Below are 20521 nucleotides of genomic sequence, written 5' to 3' on the forward strand. Positions count from 1 at the left end.
CTAGGCTCTGTCTATGCCGATTAACATACTTTTTTTTTGCCGAGTGTTTTTGGCTTGGCACTCGGCAAAGAGCTTGTTTGCCGAGTGTCCGAAAAAAAACACTCGGCAAAAAAAAACACTCGGCGAATTTAAGGTTTCCCGTAGTGATTGGACCAGACATTTTAAGTAGGATTGGAGACATAGGATCTTAAACGTAAAAATCGTAGAAAGCATCTCAATGCAAAATGTATAAAGACATAAAATCGTGTGTCTTGATGAAATGAAAGCACTCTTTTCCCGCAAAAAAAAAAGACATAAAATCGTGCCAGAGCTCAGTGCGTTCATTTTTCTCCAAGCAAAGGTTAGGAATTGGTCGTCCGGTCCGTGGTATTGAATCGTAAAACTAACAAGCTGAGACATCATGCGTCAATAATCCAAACTTATCGTCGAAGTGGTGAACGTTGCGATCTCGATGATACCTTGGATGGATCTCTTTCATCCGTGCCACTTCTTTTCTTTCCGAATCACTGGGGAACGCATTTCACTTTCCACAAACTTTAAGCCGGCAGACAAACAATCTTTTCCACAAAGCTGACATTATTGCTGGTACTTAGATAAGCCAAGGCGACGGCTTCCAACAACGAAAGAGCAATCAACAAACACTACCACTATTCCACTAACACTACACGATCAACTTCTTTTTTGTTGTTCAACGAATATTACACAACACGATCAACTTCACTTTCAGGCTTGTCCTTCTTCCCAGGAGTCCTCCAGTGTCCAAATTTCTTCAGATCACGAAACAACAATTAATGCAGTACAGTACCCCGATGAGGTTCACAGACTCTGGACACGTTTTTATTCGCCAGGCCGCCATCTTGGTTGGCTGATCACTGCGGCTTCCCGGAGCTTAGAAAGGGGCAGGCTCGCGGTGGCGGGTCAGCACCGGACGCCGACACGGTAGCCGCCTCGCTGAGCCTCTCGGCGAGCACCACCTCGCCGCGTTCCTCCTCGGAGGAAGCCACCTTGGGGCCCTTGAGGAGCCCACCCAAAAGCTCGCCCGGGTCGTAGTACACCTCCACGTCCTCCGCCCGCAGCTGCTCGTCCACCTACGCACACACACAGTAGCAGGTCAGTGACAGGCTGAAAACTTTTGACATTGTCCAATTTTGGCTTTTTATTCCTTTGCTTGATTTGTGGTGCAAATAAGGAAGAGATAAGGATCAGCGCAATTATTACTTTGCTATTGGAGTATATCAGATTTGGGTGAAAATGACAAAACGATCAATTTGATTTTGATCACGATCCATAGCCATAAAAGAAAGGGTTAAAGGAGATCGCTCAAGAAAACTGAGGAAAAGGGGACGAGAGTGGCGAATCCCGTAAAGCAAAGAGGTAGAGGAGACGATATTTCTACCAACACGTGATCCTGACTTCCGATCGCTACTTGTGCGTATAGGTATCTTGCAGTTGCGCTAACCTAGTATTAGCCTGTAACTGATAAGGCGCGTGGGGCAAAGGAAACGCAGCAACCTTGAGGACGGCGACGCCGCGGAACTCGACCTTCTCGCCGGTGGCGGCGTGGCCCTTGTAGGGCCCCTCCATGTGCCCCCAGTGCCGGAACTTGAAGGCGATCACGGGCGGGCCGGAGTAGACGCCAAGCACCTCCCACGCGAACCCGCGCGGGAACGCGGCGCGGAACAGGTCGTGCGAGGACGCGAACGTCTCGGCCGCGGCGTCGTACGCGCCCGCACTCGCCAGGAGCGGGCTGTCCAGCAGCGCGTTGTAGCTGCCCACGGCCAGCGTCTCCTCCCCGCTCCGCGCGCGGCCGCCGTTCACGGACAGGGTGAACCGCCCCGGGCTCACCGACTTGAAGTCCGAGAGGCGCGCCTTGTGCGACAGCTCCATCTCCCACGTCTTGATCGCGTTCTGCACCACCTCCTCCAGCGACCCCGCCGGCCACTCCTGCATGCGTTTGCAAGGGGAGATGGATCGCTGCTACGACTGGACATGCATGTGCACACGTGAAGAAGAAGAAGAAGAAACTAGAGCGATTAAAGCAGCGAACGAACCTGTGTGCGCTCGGCCTCGAAGAGGGCGTTCACGGCGTCGTACGTGGGCGGCGCGCCGTGCCGCCACACGGTGTTCTTCTCGCCCTCGCCGGCCAGGTGAGACCTGTAGCGGTCGCCCCCGGAAGAGTCCATCTCACCGATCTGGAACGCGCGCGCTGTTGAGTGGCTTTGTCTATCTCGTGTGCGCTTTTGCTCGCCGTGGAACGGAACGGATGCGGGCGGGGGTTTTTTAAAGGGGGTGTGTGTACGTCAGTACGTGCGTGTGCTCTGAATTGAAATCGCTGGATCAACGTTGTACTGGAACCATTTAACCCACTTATAGGCAAGTGTAAGTCTACGTGACCGTTTCGTTTGGACTTTGTGTGTCTACTATCAGGTGCACTGGTGCAGTGCATGGGCATCATTTGCTAGTGGTTGCCGCATTCCACGTGAGACGGAAGGTAACTTTGTGACCGGGAGTGGTTGCAGTATTCTACTTGTATTGTACTACTACACCAGAGTTCATCTACTGCGGAGATGGATGGATTGTGTTACGAGTACCTTCACTGCCGGCTCATTGGGTCAAACCGCCGTGGTCCTAACGACTGACAGCCCCATCAATTATTGGACCAACAGTGATACTTTGATAGGTCGCGGTGATGGACAGCTGTGTAGTAGTGTAGTTTTCTCATAGCTAGTTAACTTATTCACCCGTGATATAGTTTTGAATTCGGCTAATTATTCTTTTAGCACTAGAAGACGTGACAATCGATATCAAGGTACCACAACTCAATAATCTGAAGTTGCTCATAAGAAAATAAAGACAAAGTGTGCGTGCGTATATTCATATATTGATACGTAAGTGATTTTAAAAACTACTCCCTCCTTGCACGCCGATATAGTGTATGTCTAGGAGTTAAAATGACCTAGAATTTGGAACGGAGGGAGTAGTCTTAGGAGGGAGTAATCTTATAAGATTATCTTGTGTCACAAGAACAAACTTATTGATAAAATAATCATTGGTTAAAAAGTTGTTCTAACCAAACACAATACACTTTACGGCACCTTTTGAAAGCAAGGGGGAGCAAAACCTAGGGATGGAAAACCCCACTAAAAACTAAGATGATAATTAAAATTATATCCTCATGAATTACCTATATGTTGAGATGGATCCCACAGGGATTGGAGTTTCCAAGTTAGACCTATACGTTGAGATGGATATAGAAGCTCTCAATGCAAACCGGCTGACTTTTCCTTGTAAGAGGTCGTCAGGAATGTACCCAGTCCCAGTGCCATCGCTGTCGCAGCTTCGTTCATCAAATCAATGATCCGTCATCAATGACAGTATAGTTTAGTACGTACCATCCGGTCACCTCGTATTGTCAGGCTTCTCTATCTTCTTCCTTCCATGCATCACGCCGTGCCTACTGATCTGCCACGAAAGATTAAGCATGGGTGGAGCGGTTATTCTTCTCGCTGGAAGCAGAGAGGCCCCTAGTCCCTAAGCTCTTTCAGATCGTGTTAGATTAATCGGATTGCTGATAGCTTCGTTAGCAGCCTGATTAATGATGGCCTCATGTGGGGTAGGCGGCTAGGCGCGGCTAATCAAACGCAATGGCCGGTCTTCGCTCCTCATTGGTGAACTGAGAATCAAAGCATCATCAAGATTAAGTGTGCCCTTTGTCAAATGATGGTTGCATTGGTATAGACCCCAAAAAAAATGAATCTCTACTAATATCAGTGCACAGTTTCCTAACACAGTTACCAAGACTGAGAACTAAGTAACTGTGCCTGCTGGGTTTCATGGTGATGAAACTCCTCTCACATATGATGAAATTCCCTCTCCTCTCTCCTCATAATGACCTGATGTGGCATGTTATTTAATGGTTGTGAAACTCTTGATGAAATCTCCACTGAGACTAGTGTTAGTATTAAATCTGAATTTACAGCTTACTATGCATATTCAAGGGAACCGATACATATGCGTTATGACGTACAACGCACTTTTACCATCAGTAACTTATTAGACATCTAAGAAGGCAACCGATACCAAGCAAATTCCTTAACCAAGGCAGACTTGGAGAAAGAAATAGCAAATCAAACATAAATGCCAAGATTTCACACTGAAACCATATAGAACTATGCACAGACAAGAATGGCTAGTCTACATATCCCCTTAAGTTTCACCCTCAAGCAGTTCAATTTGGTAGGACTGTCACTAAACTCTTTCCATTTGTAATTTACTATGATGCTAGCACACATTCTTCTCATGATTAGTTTTGCAATAAAGCAAACGTGGAAGAGTGTTTCAAATGATTTCATGTCCCACTACTGTGTACATGAAGCAATGTTTTACACGATGTGTTAATATAAGAAAAAAGAAGTCTAATGTTGAAATAAGGCGCCACAGTTGAAAATAATGCAGCTCTGTGACCCTGGCGGTTGCCCGGTTGTCCTACCTAGTTAAAAATACACAAAGTTATATCTTATCATTCCAAGTACCATGTGAAATGTGATGATGTGGAGAGGGAGCATTAGCATGACACAAAACTGTTTGTCTGGACTACGTTCTAGCTCTACGCCACTCACGACCTCTTTTGCCTGTATAATTGATCATTTGTTGCCCCATCTTTCTGCGTCTGGTTAGTGGCATACATCATACTGCAATAATAATTAGAAATGGTCCACTTCACTCACGATATCATCAATTAGAGAATTGACTATGATGATTAAGCAAAGTGTGATAGAACATGGAAATTGCCCTTCCAGCAATAATAGTGATTGCCTGACACTCCCATTGAAATAATTGTTTTGTTTGCACGTAATAAAAAATAATGTGAAATAATATAGTGGTTCCAAATTGCAAATACTACAAGCTGCACTATTCAATCCTCTTTAGATCACTCCTCTAATGGCTGCCGTCAGCTTAAGCAAAAATGAAGGCTACTAAACTGACTCAGTAGATGCATATAAGAAAGAGCAGGTATCTGAATACAGGTTAATAGGTTGTCTGCAAACTAAAGGTGTTGCTTAATAAGTATGACGATTGTGCTCTGGAAAACTGTCCATCAGCTACAACTAAATATGCTGGTTGGAATTTGGAGCAAGGCACAAAACTAGCAATCTCAGTGCCACGCAACAAAACTGTATACACCAATATTTGCAGTCATAAGACCTATAAATATAGTGTCTTACCAAAATTTAGTAGACAAATGCAAGTCAGGAACGGTAGATACTGTTAAACAAAAGCTGTAGAATATAGCATCATACATTTTCATATGGAGGTATCTCAGGAGTGCAACCAGACTTGAGAGATGCAATAAGCAGTACTAAGGGTTCTAGTACTACCCAATAAACGAATTGCATGGTTTGGATTAATGAATGATTCATTTATGTTGCTTCTTTTAAACGGCTCCCGATTCTGTTGGGGTGGGAAAAATGTTAGGCTTAATGGTCAATTGACTGAATTCTAAGAATCAGGATTAATGTTATGATGCAAAAAGAAATAAATCACTTGTGTCAAGATGGTGCACATTAGTGACTTACTGAAGATTTCAGACATTGAGCCTTGCTCACAATAAGGTAAAACTACATCAAACTATCACAGAGAAGGGATGAAAAACAAGATTACATACTTTTTTAAGCAGATATTATGTATGAGATGCCAGTCGGAAATCATATTTCTTTTTTTTAAGTTGATTTAATGACACCTCTTTGGAAGTTGAGCATTCTGATAGCTGGAGAGTTCTTAGCTACCGTTTACTGACAGAACATTTCATGATTTGTGACTAATCATTGGGATGATTTGAGAGTAAAATGCAAATACCTGTTGGTAGATGGCAGCAAAAAAACGCATGCCTGCATTTTCTTGATTTACAACCAGCATGGGCCATAATTTCACTAAAAAGAGAAACCAAAAGGGATAAAGAAAGTCAACATGCTTAGGTAAGGCATTGAAAAATTGCATAAGATTTCATATGGAATTACCATAGTCCCAACTTTCTGGTAAGGGAGAGTGACATTTGGATTATATCTACAACACCCATTACCTCGCTTTCAGAACAAAGATGATCATTCTCTCGTGTCAGCAATGAAGATAGAATCACAGAATGAAGAAGTCAAGTCATAGAAGCAAAGTAAAACACAACAAGAGCAGGTCCTTTTAAGTAAAGATGTCAGGTTCATAATATGTAAGCTAAACAAGTCAGTTAGACAGACCGGTCCATTGGACCAAACATTCGTAAAAAAAACACTTACAGCGATGTAATATGGAATTATAGTTCATTTGCTAGACCCTTATTGCCTGTCCAACGACCTGCGAAAGCCCCTGAAACCATGCATCTCTTCGGATATTAACCTGTATCCTCATGCATACAGAACAAAATAGTAAATCAATGGAGATGGCAGCACATCAACAGTCAACGTTTCTGAACCTCAAACAGAACTCCTTGACCCAAAAATAAATTACTCAGTGCCATGCTTTCAAATCGGAAGTCTCATATTACCGGAATTCTTCTCTCAGTAATCATCGTCCTGCACTTTATTTTGTTTATAAGTTCACAATGTCCTCAAGCGTCCAAGCCAAAGTAGTCTTGAGTTGGTTAAAAATAATTACATAGAAAAGGTATCAAAATGGGAAATTTCAAAAAATATATATTTCAGGAGCTGTGCTGTGGTTCTGCCTACAAATATCTACACAATCCATCCTTTGAATGGTAGCTGGGCTAACAAGCCGTGAATTCATATGACCCAATAGTGGCAGCAAAGTCAGAATAAATTTACATGGAGAAACCAGGGTAGCATGAAAATAATCAGTATGCTTGCTAACAAGAAATTACAGAAAGGCTGCTGTCTCCAGCAATGACTTTCTCTCTCCTGTGTTGTTTGGATGTTTGCCACTCTTCGGCCATGCCATTGCTCCATGAATTTTTTCACTTCCAACCCAGTAATGTTTTTGGCATCTGAACCACATATTTCGCAGCGCCTGCATAGTAATTGAAGGTTTTAAATTCTTAGTTACTTTATACAAGTTGCAGACATCAGACAACAAACTAATACGAGACCATGAAAATAAGAAGATTATAAGCAGAGGAAAGTGCTGCTAGTTGCTAACTAGAAAGTAAACCTGGCTAGATCAATTCGGTTTGTAGCAATGTCAGGATACTCCAATCTCAAAGGAAAACAACTCATGTGAGGTGACATAAAAGCAAAAGCTTGAGACAGTCACAGATCACCGACACAAATGCTGAAAAGCAGAAGTCCAGCATCGGCGCACGAATAGTTCTTTGCTTTAACTCTGCCATCTACCGATCTACGCTTTCGCAAAAACAAGGGTGCTACCTTAGGTATTCAATTTTTATTTTTCTTGAGATATGCAATTGGACACTAAGCAATGTTAGAATACATGCTCCATACCAATCCTGAACCAGTTCAGATGGTCAAAGTGACACACAGTTGATCGTATATAAGCATGTTAATTTTACAGCAGTAAGATAGCAGCATTGTTCAATTCATGGTCGAACTTGGTAAGAAAATGGCTATGACCCTATAACCATTCAGAACAACCGAGCAAGCATATGAACGAGACTCCAATGCAAACCTGCAGATCGCTACCAAGCGCAACTGCCAGAATATCACCAGGGAATTACAACAAACACCTATGCCGCATTACGAAATGGAATCACACTTATCGGAACAAGCAGGCGACACGGGGCCCGAAAAAGGGAAGAGCGAGAGATACCTATCGCCCTTGATCCTAAACCACGCCTCGGCGCATTGCCGGTGCGCGGCGCCGAGCTCGTCCTTGCAGCCGCAGCCGAGCCGGATCACCTCGGACCCCGGCGCCGCCGACACGCAGTCCTCGGGGCCGAGGTGGCAGATCCGGCACCCCGTCCCAGGGCCCCCCGCCGGCAGCGGCGCCCCCTCGACGTCGATGACCACCGCATCCGCCGGGAGCACGGGGGTGGCGGCGATCGGCGGCAAGGCGCCTGCCGCCGTGGGCCCGGCGGCGACGGCGTCTCGCCGCATGCGTGGGGGCCGGGGTCAGGCCAGCGGGCGCGTGTCGGCCGCGGCCGTTTCGGACGGAGGCTACGGCAATGGGCAGGGCGGGACGGGCGGGTGGAGCGGAGGGGGCGGGCGGTATAAAAGAAGGCAAGGGGCGCGTGGATGGCCCTGGTTGGGTTGGTCTGGCTTCTTCCGTTCTTCGTTCGATGCGGGCGCGGGAAGCGCCGAGCAACCGGCCGCTGCACCTGCACGGCAGGGCGGGCGCGCTCGGCACCGGATTTGGGACGATGCCGACGCGCGCATAGGTTAACCAGCGTGCGTATGTGCCGACCGCCGGCTTGGCACGACGCGCCACGGGATGTTCTTTTGTTCGTGACCGATGAGTGCTGACCGAGCTCGTCTGATTCGAGTTGCACGTCGGCGTACGGCTGCCGCGGTCCGGTGAGCACCGCGCGTTCTTGAAGTCGTCAGTCGTCACGTTACCGTCGGTACGATGCACACTTCGGTTTGTAGGAGAGCTGCTTTTCTCGGTTGTTGGTAAAGCGCTCGAGACTTGCGCGCGTTTGAGCGGCGAGGTATATGATCCTTCGAGGGACAGAGGTAGGATTGGGAAACGGTCCTCAAATCTAGCCTAACAAATTTAAAGGATCGAACCATAATAATATATAATTTTAAGCTAAAAATAAATAGGATTGATTTGGATTGTGAAGGAGGCACGAGGACTATAACCCTTCAAACCGTTTCATGATCTGTACAGTGCGCTTTACGTATGTAGCATTTCTTTTCTCCATCTCTGTTCAATGTCCATGTTTCTCTGCTTGAGAACATTTTCACCTAAAATGTTATGAGAGCTCGAAGTCTGATGACCACTATTTGAGTGGCCAGCCTCATTCAGAAACCATGTTACTCAACCTGTCAACCAACATTCTTGCCACTAAAGACCGCTCCTTCATGTTTGATCCACCTAAACAGCTAGCAATACAAAGTTTCGCAAAGCGAAAAACCAATCAATTTGAGAACATATAGGACCATGAGGAGATCACCCAGTTTTGGAGGAGCATATAATAAAACATTGACGAGATATACTAGGAATTTCACATGAATCAATTCGATCTCCCATGGAATGGAAAAGGTTCTCATGTGTCCAAACGAAGCTGAATTCTTAACCATCCTTGAAGTCCTGAGGGCGGCCGACAACCTCCATTGAGAAGCAAAGATTTGTGATTGGATTTTGCTACAACCCAGAAACATAATGTTACATGTCCGAGCAAATTAAACTCTGAAATGCGAAAACTGAGGAATCTGTAGTGTCACTACGAAATCATCAGATGGGTGACAAACTGTAAGATAATATGTCCGCCCCGAAACGAATGCCTAGGCTCTGGCATTATCGCAAATATAAGTGTGAAGGCAAACAAAAGATCAATGTTAATATTTAGAGCTCCAAATGGATCAATTTCCAAGATTTGGACTCAAAACCTTTTGATCACGAACTCAGTGGTACAACTAAATTGAGATCGAACTAGATCAGACGGGTAGAAAATGGTAAAAATACAAATATGTATAGCCAGAAGAGATGCAGGACTAAATTACAGCAACCGAACGCGCGCGCGTCCGTGCGGTGCGGATCGGGGCGACCGAGGAGCACCGGACGAGAATCAATCTGGCCGGCCTAGATTGGGGAGAGGAGCTGGGTGAGGCGGGGCTTGGGCTCGGAGTTCATGCCGACGAGGATGACGAAGGGGATGAAGCCGTAGTGGGCCACCACCTTGGCCTTCTTCATCGCCCACGTGGTCCACTCCCGCGCCCGCCGCGCCGCGCTCTCCGCCGCTGACTCCGACGCATCCGCCAGGGCCTTCCCCTTCTCCGCCGCCCCAGATGCCATCTCCGTCTCTGCTAATTGAGAAGACGCGACGGGGAGAGAGGAAGGGGTGGGCAGGGCTGGAAATTGTAGACAAAGGAGACCGGAGACGGATGGGATGAGTCCCTACAGGTACAGTATGATTACTACATTTATCGAGGTTCTGCTCGCAATTTCTCAAGCCCGCTACTACTGCTCCATAATCCATTTTTCGTCCTTGTAGTAACACTAATATTGCAAGAAAGGTCTCATTTAGCACCAGAATGATCTACTAAGTGAAAGTAAAAGATAACACAACACTCGGGGTCTATCTGTAAATACCCGAACAAAGACGGCCTTGCACGGTCGCACTCGCACCACCAAATTCGCCGACGCCGCATAGGTCTCTCCACCGGTCGCCGACGAGCAGCGCTAGGGAGGAGTCAAGGAGAAGATGGGTGGCGGGATGGAGGTGCACAAGAACCGGTGGATCGAGGAGTGGAACGCCGGCCGCGAGAACCTCGAGTTCAACTTCCGCTGGACGCGCCGCAGCCTCGCCGTCGTCGGCCTCTTCGGTCTCGCCGTCCCCATCCTCGTCTACAAGGGCATCGTTCGCGAATTCGTACGCACGCCTCCCTTCCCCCACCATGAATCCCCTTCCTTGTTGCTGTTAGGGTGTATCTCTTAGATTCAGATCGGGCTGGTGCCGGAGGCAACGCCCATTCGTTGCGGTGGAATGAGAATGATTAATTCCCCCCATTTTTTTCTTTCATCCAAAGTGAACTGCTAAAGTGGTTTTCTGGTGCTATGAGAATGGCCTCTACATCAGGTTGAGAGTTGAGTCCATCCAGTTATTGGTATTAGTTTGTTACTAAGAAGGTGAAAACATCATAGCATTGCACTGTCTGGTTCTTAGAAGTTAGAACCATAACATTTTTGTCGAAGAAATTGTGAATTGCTGCATTTAAAAATAGTGAATCGTTGCTTAGGATGGTATACATGATTGTTCACTGGCTTAGCCGATTCCTCGTCCGAAAGGGAAGTGGAAGTCTATTGGCCACTTGGATACATAGAATAGGAAAATGTTTCTTGTTGGTTTCACGTTTCAGCATCATTACTGTAAATTATCTTGTTAGGTAGCTCAGCTAGAATAAGCATATAAGGTCAGTTTCCTTTCCCACTTTAACCGGAGGATTGTTTTTCTAAAGCATGTAGTTCTGTCCTTACTATGTTTCAGCAGTTTCCATTTCAGCCAGGGTTTGGAATGATTTTTCCAAAATGCATCTGAGTGTCATCATTTCAGTATCTTCATGAAACAACCATGTGCAGTTTGATTAGGAGGGGGATAAGGGAATTCACACTTAATTTTCGCCAAGGCTTCACAATTTGAGTTAATGAGGAGTGGTGATGGAATATAGCCCCACATCCTTGTTGACACCCCTTGAGAATTACTAAATAATCTTAGAGCTTATTCTGTATATGGAATGTACTGTTTTACTTTATTTTGTTCCATTATAATTTACTACATGTTTAACTTCAAAATGAAGCTTCTCCAAAAATCATGGAATTAGAAACTGAAAACAACCTACAGCAGAGTCATCTATTAAGGGACAGCAGTGCATTCACGTTCACTTCAGTTCTTTCTTAGGAACACGCTCATTATCTTTTATTTGTTTTTAACTTGATAGCATGTTAGAACTTGCAAGCAAGCTTTTGGATTTACATTTTTTTTACACCATTACAACACTAATATATCATATCTGCAAATATGTTCATATTCAGAACATGGTTATGCTAGTAAACAAAGACTACTTCAGAAGTATATTTTTTAAGTCAATTTCGCCTGTTTTCAGTTGAGATGACCAATTGAAATTAAATGAAGCTCTACTTGCTTTTTTACTTTTGAAACTTTCTATATTGCAGCACATGCAAGATGAGGATGCGGGAAGACCGTTGAGGAAGTTCTTGTAACCTGAAGAATCATGCTCATTTTGTTTCAAGAAATAAATGTTTTGGCCAGATCTTGGCAATTTCAACATGAGAAACATAATTATACTCAGTTTTCTGTAAGCACTTTTTTAAGTTGTTGTGCTTTGTTCCAAGTGTTTCTTTCAAGAACCTATGTACCATCTTTATGTCAAACTATGCCTATGGGCATCCATTATTCTTTTCCTCCCAAAAGGAGAGTATGTAATTTTGTGGTTGTGCTTGTGGGTTCTGGTTCTTCAGTAAGCTCTTGAAACCGTGTTTTGGTAAAATCGAATAGCCTCACTGACCCTGTCCCGTGGAGACTGATTTTTTTTTTCATAAGTCGATTCTCGAAGCACACATGACTAAACTTCATGGAAAAATTCGATAAAAAAGGTATGGTCTATGCTTCGAGATTCCTATGCTCTGAACTTCTTTTAGAAGTCGTGTTTTTGACTTGGAAACAAATTTAAATGAATACTTGGGTCACCAATTTCTAGATGTTGTATTGAAAGATCTTTGAAATGCAGATTTTGGACACTAATCCTGTGTATAATTTGATTAATTGTCAGTTAAGTTTCTTTTTCCAAATATGTATTTGGCTTTAGATACAAATATTCCTAGGCACTTTTATCTATAATAATGTTGTGACAAACCTAGGAACTTTTATCTATCGTACGTAACAAAGGAATTGGAGACAAATAGCCAATGTACAAAAATAGTCTTCCACCAAAACATTTGTCGTCAGATTTCCGATCGGACGGCTTCCAACCGTCTCCCTCCCGGTCCCACCCAATCCATTTCCCAAGCTATTCACTCCACTCTCCTCCCCAAACCCCGCCGCCCGCTGCACACTTCTCCCCCGCCCCGAAAAACCCCCGACCGCCGGCGGCGGCCATGCTCCTCCACCACCGCCTCCTCCCCCGCCTAGTACTCCTTCCTTCCACCCACACCTCCACCTCCACCCTCCTCCGTCCCTCGCGTTTGCCGCGCCACCTCTCCATCTCGCCCCGCTTCTGCGCGCTCTCCCACCTCGCGGTGCCCCAGATCGTCGACCAATCCGACAACGAGGGGACGCCCCACGGGGATGTGCAGGTCAAGCTCCCGCTCGACCGCCTCTTCGTGCCTCCCGGGGCGACAGTGGATGCCGGGGATCAGGAGGCCGTGAGCGCGCGGGTCCTCAAGGGTTCCAACATCGTGCTAGGCCCGTACGCGCGCGGCGATGCGCAGGTTGTCAACGCGGATTTCGTGAAGAGCAGCGTGCGTCCCGATGACTGTCCCCGGGACGGGCTTCCGGAGTTTGCGCTCGTTGGGCGGTCCAACGTTGGCAAATCGTCGCTGCTCAACTCGCTCGTCCGCCGCAAGCGCCTCGCGCTCACCTCCAAGAAGCCTGGTAGGTTTTGCTTTGCCAGGGTTATTGCCTTGTTCGGTTCTGCCTGTAGCGTTATCGAGCTTAGGATTTAGAAATTACTCCAGTAGTTAACATAGGTCCTAATTGGTGAGGAGGTGAATCTGAAGCTGATAGTGCTTTGGTTTTGCTAGTTGTAGCCTTGTAGCTACTGTCAGAGTTGATAAAAGGTCGGGAGAATCTGTGAATTGGCGCAGTTGTGTTAGAGCGAATTGTTTTTTTTTTGTGGAATTGAGATAACCCTTTGTCCCTGCGATTTAATTATTGCAGGATTTTTGTAGTTATATGTAAACAGCAGGGTTTTTTTTCATTTTTTCTTCCGATTATTGTTAGCAGGTATAACTGGTTATGAGTTATGATTGTCCTGTTGAGCCCCCTTTGGTTTAATATGGTCAATTGGGCATATGTGTTGTTATGTCTTTATCTTAATACGATTTGCTTCTTTCAAGCTAATGTTGATCTTTTGGAAGGTTTGGCCAACCAATGTGTCCACTCATTTAACTCTTACGAGTTATTATTATATTTAAGCTAGAACCTGAGACTCCTTTTCCCCTAACTTCTTACTTCTAACTTCTAAGAGCTATCTTCCAATGTGAGAGTATAAAACTGTCTCATTAGGGATAATAATTATCTCTAGAATCCATGAAATTGTGCTATCTGGCACCAATTTTATCTCTAAAAAGTATCTCTGCAAATTCACGACCTAATCTTCTGGTTGAGCATTTGTGCACCTTTAGTTTTACACTTTGGAGACATTCTGCAGCTGTACAGCAGGACTTTAAGAAAGTTAACATCAGTAACTGTACAAAGAAGCTTGATTAATTTTGTTGTTTTTTTATAATTGCAGGGAAGACCCAATGTATCAATCATTTCAAAGTAAATGACAGCTGGTATCTCGTTGACTTGCCTGGTTATGGGTAAGCTACTGACTGGCACACTTTCAGTTTTACTAGTAGATTTCCAAATATTTTTTCCGTAATCATGTAGGTGAATGTATTTACATAGGAACGGATTAGGTAGCACATAGTGTTACATGTTTAATCCACAAGTTACTATTCCATGCCTTGCTACTGCAAATGTTACTGGAATGGACCTGGTAACAGAGTAGTCCATCCAAGAATCTAGTAGGATAGAGTTTCTTATTGGATAAGCCTATGAAGCATCCAGGGGCAGAGCCAAGGAGTGTACTTTGTGCCTGAGTTTATGCATAAAGTTCAGGGCTTGAAAGTTAAGTTGGTTTAATGGCATGGTGAGTGCTTATGTGCTTAAGTTTGGCTGCCTAGCTGTTTTTAGACATAATACACAGAAGGGTTTGCTTGAGGTACACAGGCCAGGGGGGTGCTGCAGCCTGGCAGCACCTGACCTGGCTTCGCCCCTGGAAGCAGTGCTAGTATTTGCATGAAATTGATATGGTTTGATACTTCAATCTACATGTGAAAACACTACATTATCTAATTGCCATTAGCAAGTTTAGAAGTTGTTTTACAGACTCATGGTATTAACTGAAAATGTGTGCCTCTAATATTTTTACTTTGCTTTGATCTGAATGTGAAAAACACTACGCCACTATGTGCTGCTAGATTTGTGCAAGTTAAATCAAAATAACCATCTTTTACTACATGTATAACAGTTAGATATGAATTTACGACTATGGAAAACAACTATGCATCTCATGGGTTAGAGCATATATTTTAGGTGAAATATTCTCCATCTTCTCACGTTAACAAGAGCTTGTATTGAACAGATATGCTTCTGCGCCACAGGAAGCTCGTACAAATTGGGATGAATTTACTAGAAATTACTTTCTCAGTAGGGAGAATTTGGTATCTGTTTTTCTTCTTATAGATGCAAGTATACCTGCCAAGAAGATTGATCTTGACTATGCTAGTTGGCTTGGTCAAAAGAAGGTAAGCATACTTCTCAAACAACTGAACCACAATTATGAAGTAATTATACCATCATTCTTATCCATATGCATTGGTAGGGCTCTTTGATATTGTTACAAGATAATCTAGTTAATCTCAGCAATAGAAAATAAGGCTGCTGCAGTTTGTCAAGTTGAAAGTGCATGCATGATTCTAGCTGAACCAGATTTGGTGACAATCTTTTTAGCTTTATGCTTGCAATGTGTATGGATGCTATCTGTTTGTCTTGTTCTTGTTACTCAAAGTTAACTTTGATTTAGTGATTTATTTGCCCATCACAATTGAAGATGCGTACCTGACTACCTGTCCACTTGAATCTTCTTTGTGTTCCAATAGAACAAACTACAACACTGTATTAGACTTTATACAGCAACAATCTATCTTTTTCTTGAGATTTCAGTCAGAACTCGGAAGGCATGGTTCTGTTCTGGCACCAAGCAAAAAAAGATTTGTTACTGATTTATTAGGTCACACAAGTTCTTAGCCTAGCAAGTCCTAAGGATTTTTGTTATCATGAAATCATTCAGTAATTTAGGGCATAACTGCAACGGGCTTCCTTTGTTTCTGCACTTTGCCACTGGGCTTATGATGTAACCTGCTGTTTGTATTTAGTGCTACCCGTTTCAAGACCCAACCAAGTCTGCAGAGTGCAGCTTAACTCCAGTTCCCCTAGCTCATTCTTGAAATTTCTAAGGCTACACAAAGTAAAAAGGTTCTGGCAACAAGTCCTGCGTATAGGTTAGTACACTGTACTAAAAAGGTCTGAAAAAGTATTGATTCATTCGTTTTTTTTCTTTTCCTGTCCTGGACATAGATCTAGTTCATTCTTTGTGTAACACTGCAGTGCTGCCGTGCCCACACTGAGCCACCAACCAAGCCTGAACTCAAACCCTGGACCGCATGTCCTACCCAGTCAATATCAATCAACAGTCCCACCTCTTTAAGCTCTTCTGTCCTTGCTGCCTTCCATTCCACTTATCCACGAACCATTATTTGGCCTACTCTCAGTTCCGTTTTTCTGCAATTTAGTGCAAAATTATCCTCTTTGGACGACGACGAATGTTGGTATGAACCTTGGTCCCGGGTACACCAACTAACTTATACCTTTTCTGACATTCAGTAATGGAATGGACTTGTGTACAGGTAATAGCAGGCAAGATCCAAGATTGCAGTATTGTTCAGCGTATTCTTTCCCTTTGATGCATTCACATCTGAATCTGATCGAAGATGTCCGAATTTGTTTATTGATGTGTTTTCGAGCTAGCAATGCGCGATCACTTCTGCATCAAACAAGCATTACTGTTTTTCCATGTGAGGAATTTGGAGGTTGTTGAGCAATAAATCTGGCACCTGTTCAGTTTTAATGATGTTATGCCCAATCTGTTCAGGTCCCCATGACACTGGTGTTCACAAAATGTGACAAACGCAAGAAGAAGAAAAATGGAGGGAGGAGACCGGAAGAAAACGTGGAAACTTTCCAGAGTCTGATCCGTGAATACTTCGAGGCGGCACCTCCCTGGATCATGACAAGCAGCGTGACCAACCAGGGCCGTGACGAGATACTGCTGCACATGTCTCAGCTTAGGAATTATTGGCTCAAGCATTGAGATGCCATGACAAGAAAACCGAACCGAAGCAACCGAAATGGCATACAAGGCCCCTGTGGTTCAATTGATGCATCGGCAGCCGGCACCTATGCAATCAGGCCTTTCGCACCAACTAATCCACCTTTTGAGCTGTTGATTGTCCAATATGCCCCCCTGTACATGATTACCCAATCAACACTCTGGGAGTACAGACAAGGCGTTAAAATCGGCTGATCCTGGGTTTTCTATTGTGTACACGTACAATCCCAACGTTTTCCCATTGTTCTCTCCTGTTATAGGCTTCTGTATGATGTGGAATAATAAACCCTGGTGTCAGCTAATCATCAGCGGGAATCTCACTCTTTTGTTTGTTACTTGTGTGCTCCCTTGGACCCTGCAGCGTACAATTGGCAGGAGATGCAAGGGCCTTGACCCGTTAAGCGATGTGGCTTTGTGGTGTACAGAATGTGTCGAGAGCGCCACATTATTGGGATCCATTATTCTATCCTACCGTGACTTGTTTATCTCAACAGAAATGAGCAAAGAGCCGGTGGCCCGGTACAGGTAAGCCTTGATTCAGAATGCTGGCCATATATAATCACACGCCAGCTTCGCTGTAATTTTTTTGAGACTCATGAGGATATCATAGGCTTCAGTAGTCCATCTGTCCTCTGTTTTACTATAGTTGTTAGCTCTGACACCCGTGTCTTCCTCTAAAAAAACACCTGTTTGTCCTCATTAGGGCCAGGCCAGGTCTTCAAAAGCCGTGCGCCGTCTACGCGATAGATGCTTGTGTAATCCAAGAGAACAGCTCAGCTGCCCAAACCACAGCTGGAGCACGCATTCGCCGGTAAACAATGCGATCAGCGCGTACTGACGCCATGGAGCCATGGAGGAGGAACAGCATGCTAAGTTGCTAACAGAGGCGTTGTTTATGCTCCGGTCGCGCCGTGCGTAAGCGATCAGTTTCTGTTCAACGCTTCAGTTACGTAGTATTGTGGTACGTTAAAGCTACTACGCGCCAGTATACTGGACAGTTGTACTGGGGGCAGTGGTGTACAGTTGCGAGGCTGCGAGAGTGGAGTTGCCGTAGTCAATGCCCGGTACTCGCCGGCTTTCAACGCGGTCATGCACAGTAATCTGGGGCAGTTGCAGCCTTGCAGAAAAAGGGTAGTTGGCCGCACGGAAAGCATGTAGCTGATCTTGTCTTTTACTTTCCCCAAACTGTGCTGCTGCGACCCAACTCTCCTCTCCTGCCTGCCTTGCACCGTGTTTGGTTTGGCAATTGGCACCACCAGCTCTACGATCACAGAGCTGTATGTACGTAGCTCTTTCACAAAGGAGCCCTTACTTTCTACTGGATCACGAGCGTTCCACGTGCACGCAGCTCGGCGCTCACGAGCGAAGTGAGCGAGAGCCACCACACGCGCACACACCATGCGACGCAGCACAAGTAACAAGGCGACATTAGCGTCGCATGAACCAATTTTGTACGTATTCCTTGTTCGTAAGCTAAATCCAGGCCCAGCAAAGCCGAGTAAACGCATCCGGGATACAGCGAGCACGGCATCCGGCGCCGCCCGTGGACGACGTCGTAGCCGTACGGCCCCCGTCTCGGGCCATCTCCCCACTACCTCGTTACGTCATTACGTGCCGATGCCTGTCCCCATCGGCCATCTCGCGTGGAGTAGAGACCCACCCCATCGGCCCTGACCCCATCGGCCATCTCTCTCGCGCGCGCCAGAGAGGCAGCCACAGCGAGCGCCCACGACCCGAGCCCAACGCCCCAAACCCCACCACCACACCACACGACCCGCCCCCACCACAACCCGGGACGGCCGGACGGCCGGACCTGGCAGTTTTTTGTTGCTAGCTCGCGGCGCGGGCGGTTAAAGCCGCCGCGCGCGAGGCCGCATTAGCCCGGCACGAAGGCGATAGACCAACAGCAACTCCCGCGCGCGCGCCTCGCCCTCTCTCCACAGTCCACACCCACGCCGCGAGCGCGATAGACGAAAGCGAGAGCGCACGCGCGTGAGCGGCCGAGCAGAGAGCACATGCACCTCCGCGAGGCGATGGAGGGCTCCGGCGCGGGCGCCGGCACCGGGCGCAAGAAGCTCAAGCACCGCCTCGCGGCGATCCTCTCGGTGTTCTCCCGCCGCGCCGGGGGCGGCAGGAAGCGCCGCGAGAACGAGAACGAGGACGAGGCGAAGCCGCCACCGCTGGCATTCCCGTCCTACTCCCGCCTCGGCATCGGCGGCGGCGGCAAGAAGCCCGGGGGTGGGATCGTCGAGCGCAGGCTGTCCCTCTCAGCGCCGCGCGCCGCGCCGCTGGTCCACATCACCATCGACTGCGCGGGCCGCCGCTCCGTCGACGCGGCCGACCCGTCCCTCCTCCCACTCCCGCCGCTCGACGCCGCGGACAGGAAGGCGGAGCGGCGGGTCGGGGCCGGCGACTGGGAGGGCCGCAAGTGCCCGCCGTCCTCGCCGTTCGTCGCGCACCTGCCGCCGCTCCCGCCCGTGGCGCGGTGGAAGGAGCGGGCCAACGGCTCGTCGCGCCGGCTGTCGACGCACTCGTCCCGCAGGCTGCTCGTCAGCAGCTCGTCCTCCGACGACGAGTACGACGAGGACTCGAGGAACCTCTTCTCGTCGCGGAGCTTCTCCTCCGACTCGTCCGACTTCTACAACTGCCCGCGCAAGAACACCATGGCGCGCGCCTCCGTCTCGGGCCCGTGCCGCGCGCCGCCGGCCCGCGCGCGGCGCGGCGCGTCCCAGAGCTGCCGGTACAGCTTCGAGCTGCCGCGGGGCTCGACGGCGTCCGCGGCCACGGACGGCGGGTTCGCGGTGGTGAAGCGGTCGGCCGACCCGTACGAGGACTTCCGCAAGTCGATGCAGGAGATGATCGCCGAGTGGCCGGCGGGCGGGGACGTCGGCGACGCCGGCGAGGGGGAGCACAGCGCGGAGCGGCTGCTGGAGACGTACCTCGTGCTCAACTCCCCGCGCCACTACCCGGCGATCCTCGCGGCGTTCGCCGACGTGCGGGAGACGTTCTGCCCATGAGCTCTTGTCGTGTCCGCGACGATCGGCCGGCGCGCCGATGTGATGTTGATAGGATTATTAACCTTTGTCAAACCGAAGCAATGGCACTAGAATTGTGCGTGTGCTCTGTTCCGCGCGTACGTGCATTTGGCTCTGTCGTCCTTGGCCTGCTAACCACTGCTTAATTCGACTCTGTTCTGCAGTCTCTGTCTTTGATGGTAAATCTTTCTTAGTCTCCTTAATGTTTGTGTGAGCTTTGGGCTTTGTTGAGCGCGTAGCATGTAAATACTTCTCCATTTTGTGGATAATGGACTTTGTAGCTTAGAGCATTTCGTGAATGTTCATCACATTTTGAGAAAAATGGATTTGTGGTTCCAAAAAAAAAACATGGATTTGTTTTGATGACACCTTTTTAGATATACTAGTTTTGGATTAGCGATGATCTGTACTCTGCAGTCTGTACCATCTCATCGTAGCCGTCGACTCTGACAAAAAGAACCATTTCCTGAAAAACACGGTCCAGAAATCCTCCGGGCATTTGACTCGATTTTCTATTCCATCGCCGCCCGCCTTCCCCAAGTCCCGAATAAACAAATATCCTCCGCGACGAAACGCAAATGATTGAAAACGGATTCATAATCCCAAGTGCATGTGGCATCATTGGCGACGAAGCGTACTAAATTCATTTCTTGACGAAGAACATACTCTGCGCTCCGTCTGACCCTG

The 20521-nt window shown here is 47.0% G+C and overlaps 4 protein-coding genes and 1 long non-coding RNA gene across 7 annotated transcripts; 3 read left to right on the forward strand and 2 right to left on the reverse strand.

Moving 5' to 3' along the window:
* Positions 1 to 547: 547 nt before the first annotated feature.
* Positions 548 to 2358, reverse strand: LOC101763947 (pathogen-related protein). 3 transcript variants are annotated; one of them, XM_004969790.2, is made up of 3 exons: positions 2052 to 2358; positions 1460 to 1983; positions 548 to 1088 (listed from the first exon to the last, which is right to left on the reverse strand). In XM_004969790.2, exons 2-3 carry the CDS (start codon positions 1948 to 1950, stop codon positions 890 to 892), a joined length of 690 nt encoding a protein of 229 aa, XP_004969847.1. In that variant the 5' UTR covers positions 1951 to 1983; positions 2052 to 2358; the 3' UTR covers positions 548 to 889. The 3 variants fall into 3 exon arrangements, with proteins under 3 accessions (XP_004969847.1, XP_004969845.1, XP_004969846.1); XM_004969788.4 differs by having other exon boundaries at positions 1460 to 1944; positions 2052 to 2347; XM_004969789.4 differs by having other exon boundaries at positions 1513 to 1944; positions 2052 to 2333.
* Positions 2359 to 6540: 4182 nt separating this feature from the next.
* Positions 6541 to 8262, reverse strand: LOC101764900 (E3 ubiquitin-protein ligase MARCH2). The gene is made up of 2 exons (XM_004969791.4): positions 7771 to 8262; positions 6541 to 7014 (listed from the first exon to the last, which is right to left on the reverse strand). Exons 1-2 carry the CDS (start codon positions 8055 to 8057, stop codon positions 6798 to 6800), a joined length of 504 nt encoding a protein of 167 aa, XP_004969848.1. The 5' UTR covers positions 8058 to 8262; the 3' UTR covers positions 6541 to 6797.
* Positions 8263 to 10011: 1749 nt separating this feature from the next.
* LOC101765700 lies at positions 10012 to 12097 on the forward strand. The gene is made up of 3 exons (XR_001163985.2): positions 10012 to 10026; positions 10118 to 10495; positions 11797 to 12097. It is a non-coding gene; the product is annotated as an uncharacterized LOC101765700 (long non-coding RNA).
* A 581-nt stretch (positions 12098 to 12678) lies between these two features.
* LOC101766115 (GTP-binding protein At2g22870) lies at positions 12679 to 17134 on the forward strand. The gene is made up of 4 exons (XM_004969794.3): positions 12679 to 13234; positions 14097 to 14166; positions 14994 to 15156; positions 16563 to 17134. Exons 1-4 carry the CDS (start codon positions 12739 to 12741, stop codon positions 16779 to 16781), a joined length of 948 nt encoding a protein of 315 aa, XP_004969851.1. The 5' UTR covers positions 12679 to 12738; the 3' UTR covers positions 16782 to 17134.
* A 1479-nt stretch (positions 17135 to 18613) lies between these two features.
* On the forward strand, positions 18614 to 20103 carry LOC101766525 (transcription repressor OFP1). The gene has a single exon (XM_004969795.3). It carries the CDS (start codon positions 18815 to 18817, stop codon positions 19814 to 19816), a length of 1002 nt encoding a protein of 333 aa, XP_004969852.1. The 5' UTR covers positions 18614 to 18814; the 3' UTR covers positions 19817 to 20103.
* The last annotated feature ends 418 nt before the right edge of the window (positions 20104 to 20521 follow it).

This window comes from Setaria italica, chromosome V (genome assembly GCF_000263155.2).
Source record: "Setaria italica strain Yugu1 chromosome V, Setaria_italica_v2.0, whole genome shotgun sequence".
NCBI classification, from domain to species: Eukaryota; Viridiplantae; Streptophyta; class Magnoliopsida; order Poales; family Poaceae; genus Setaria; species Setaria italica.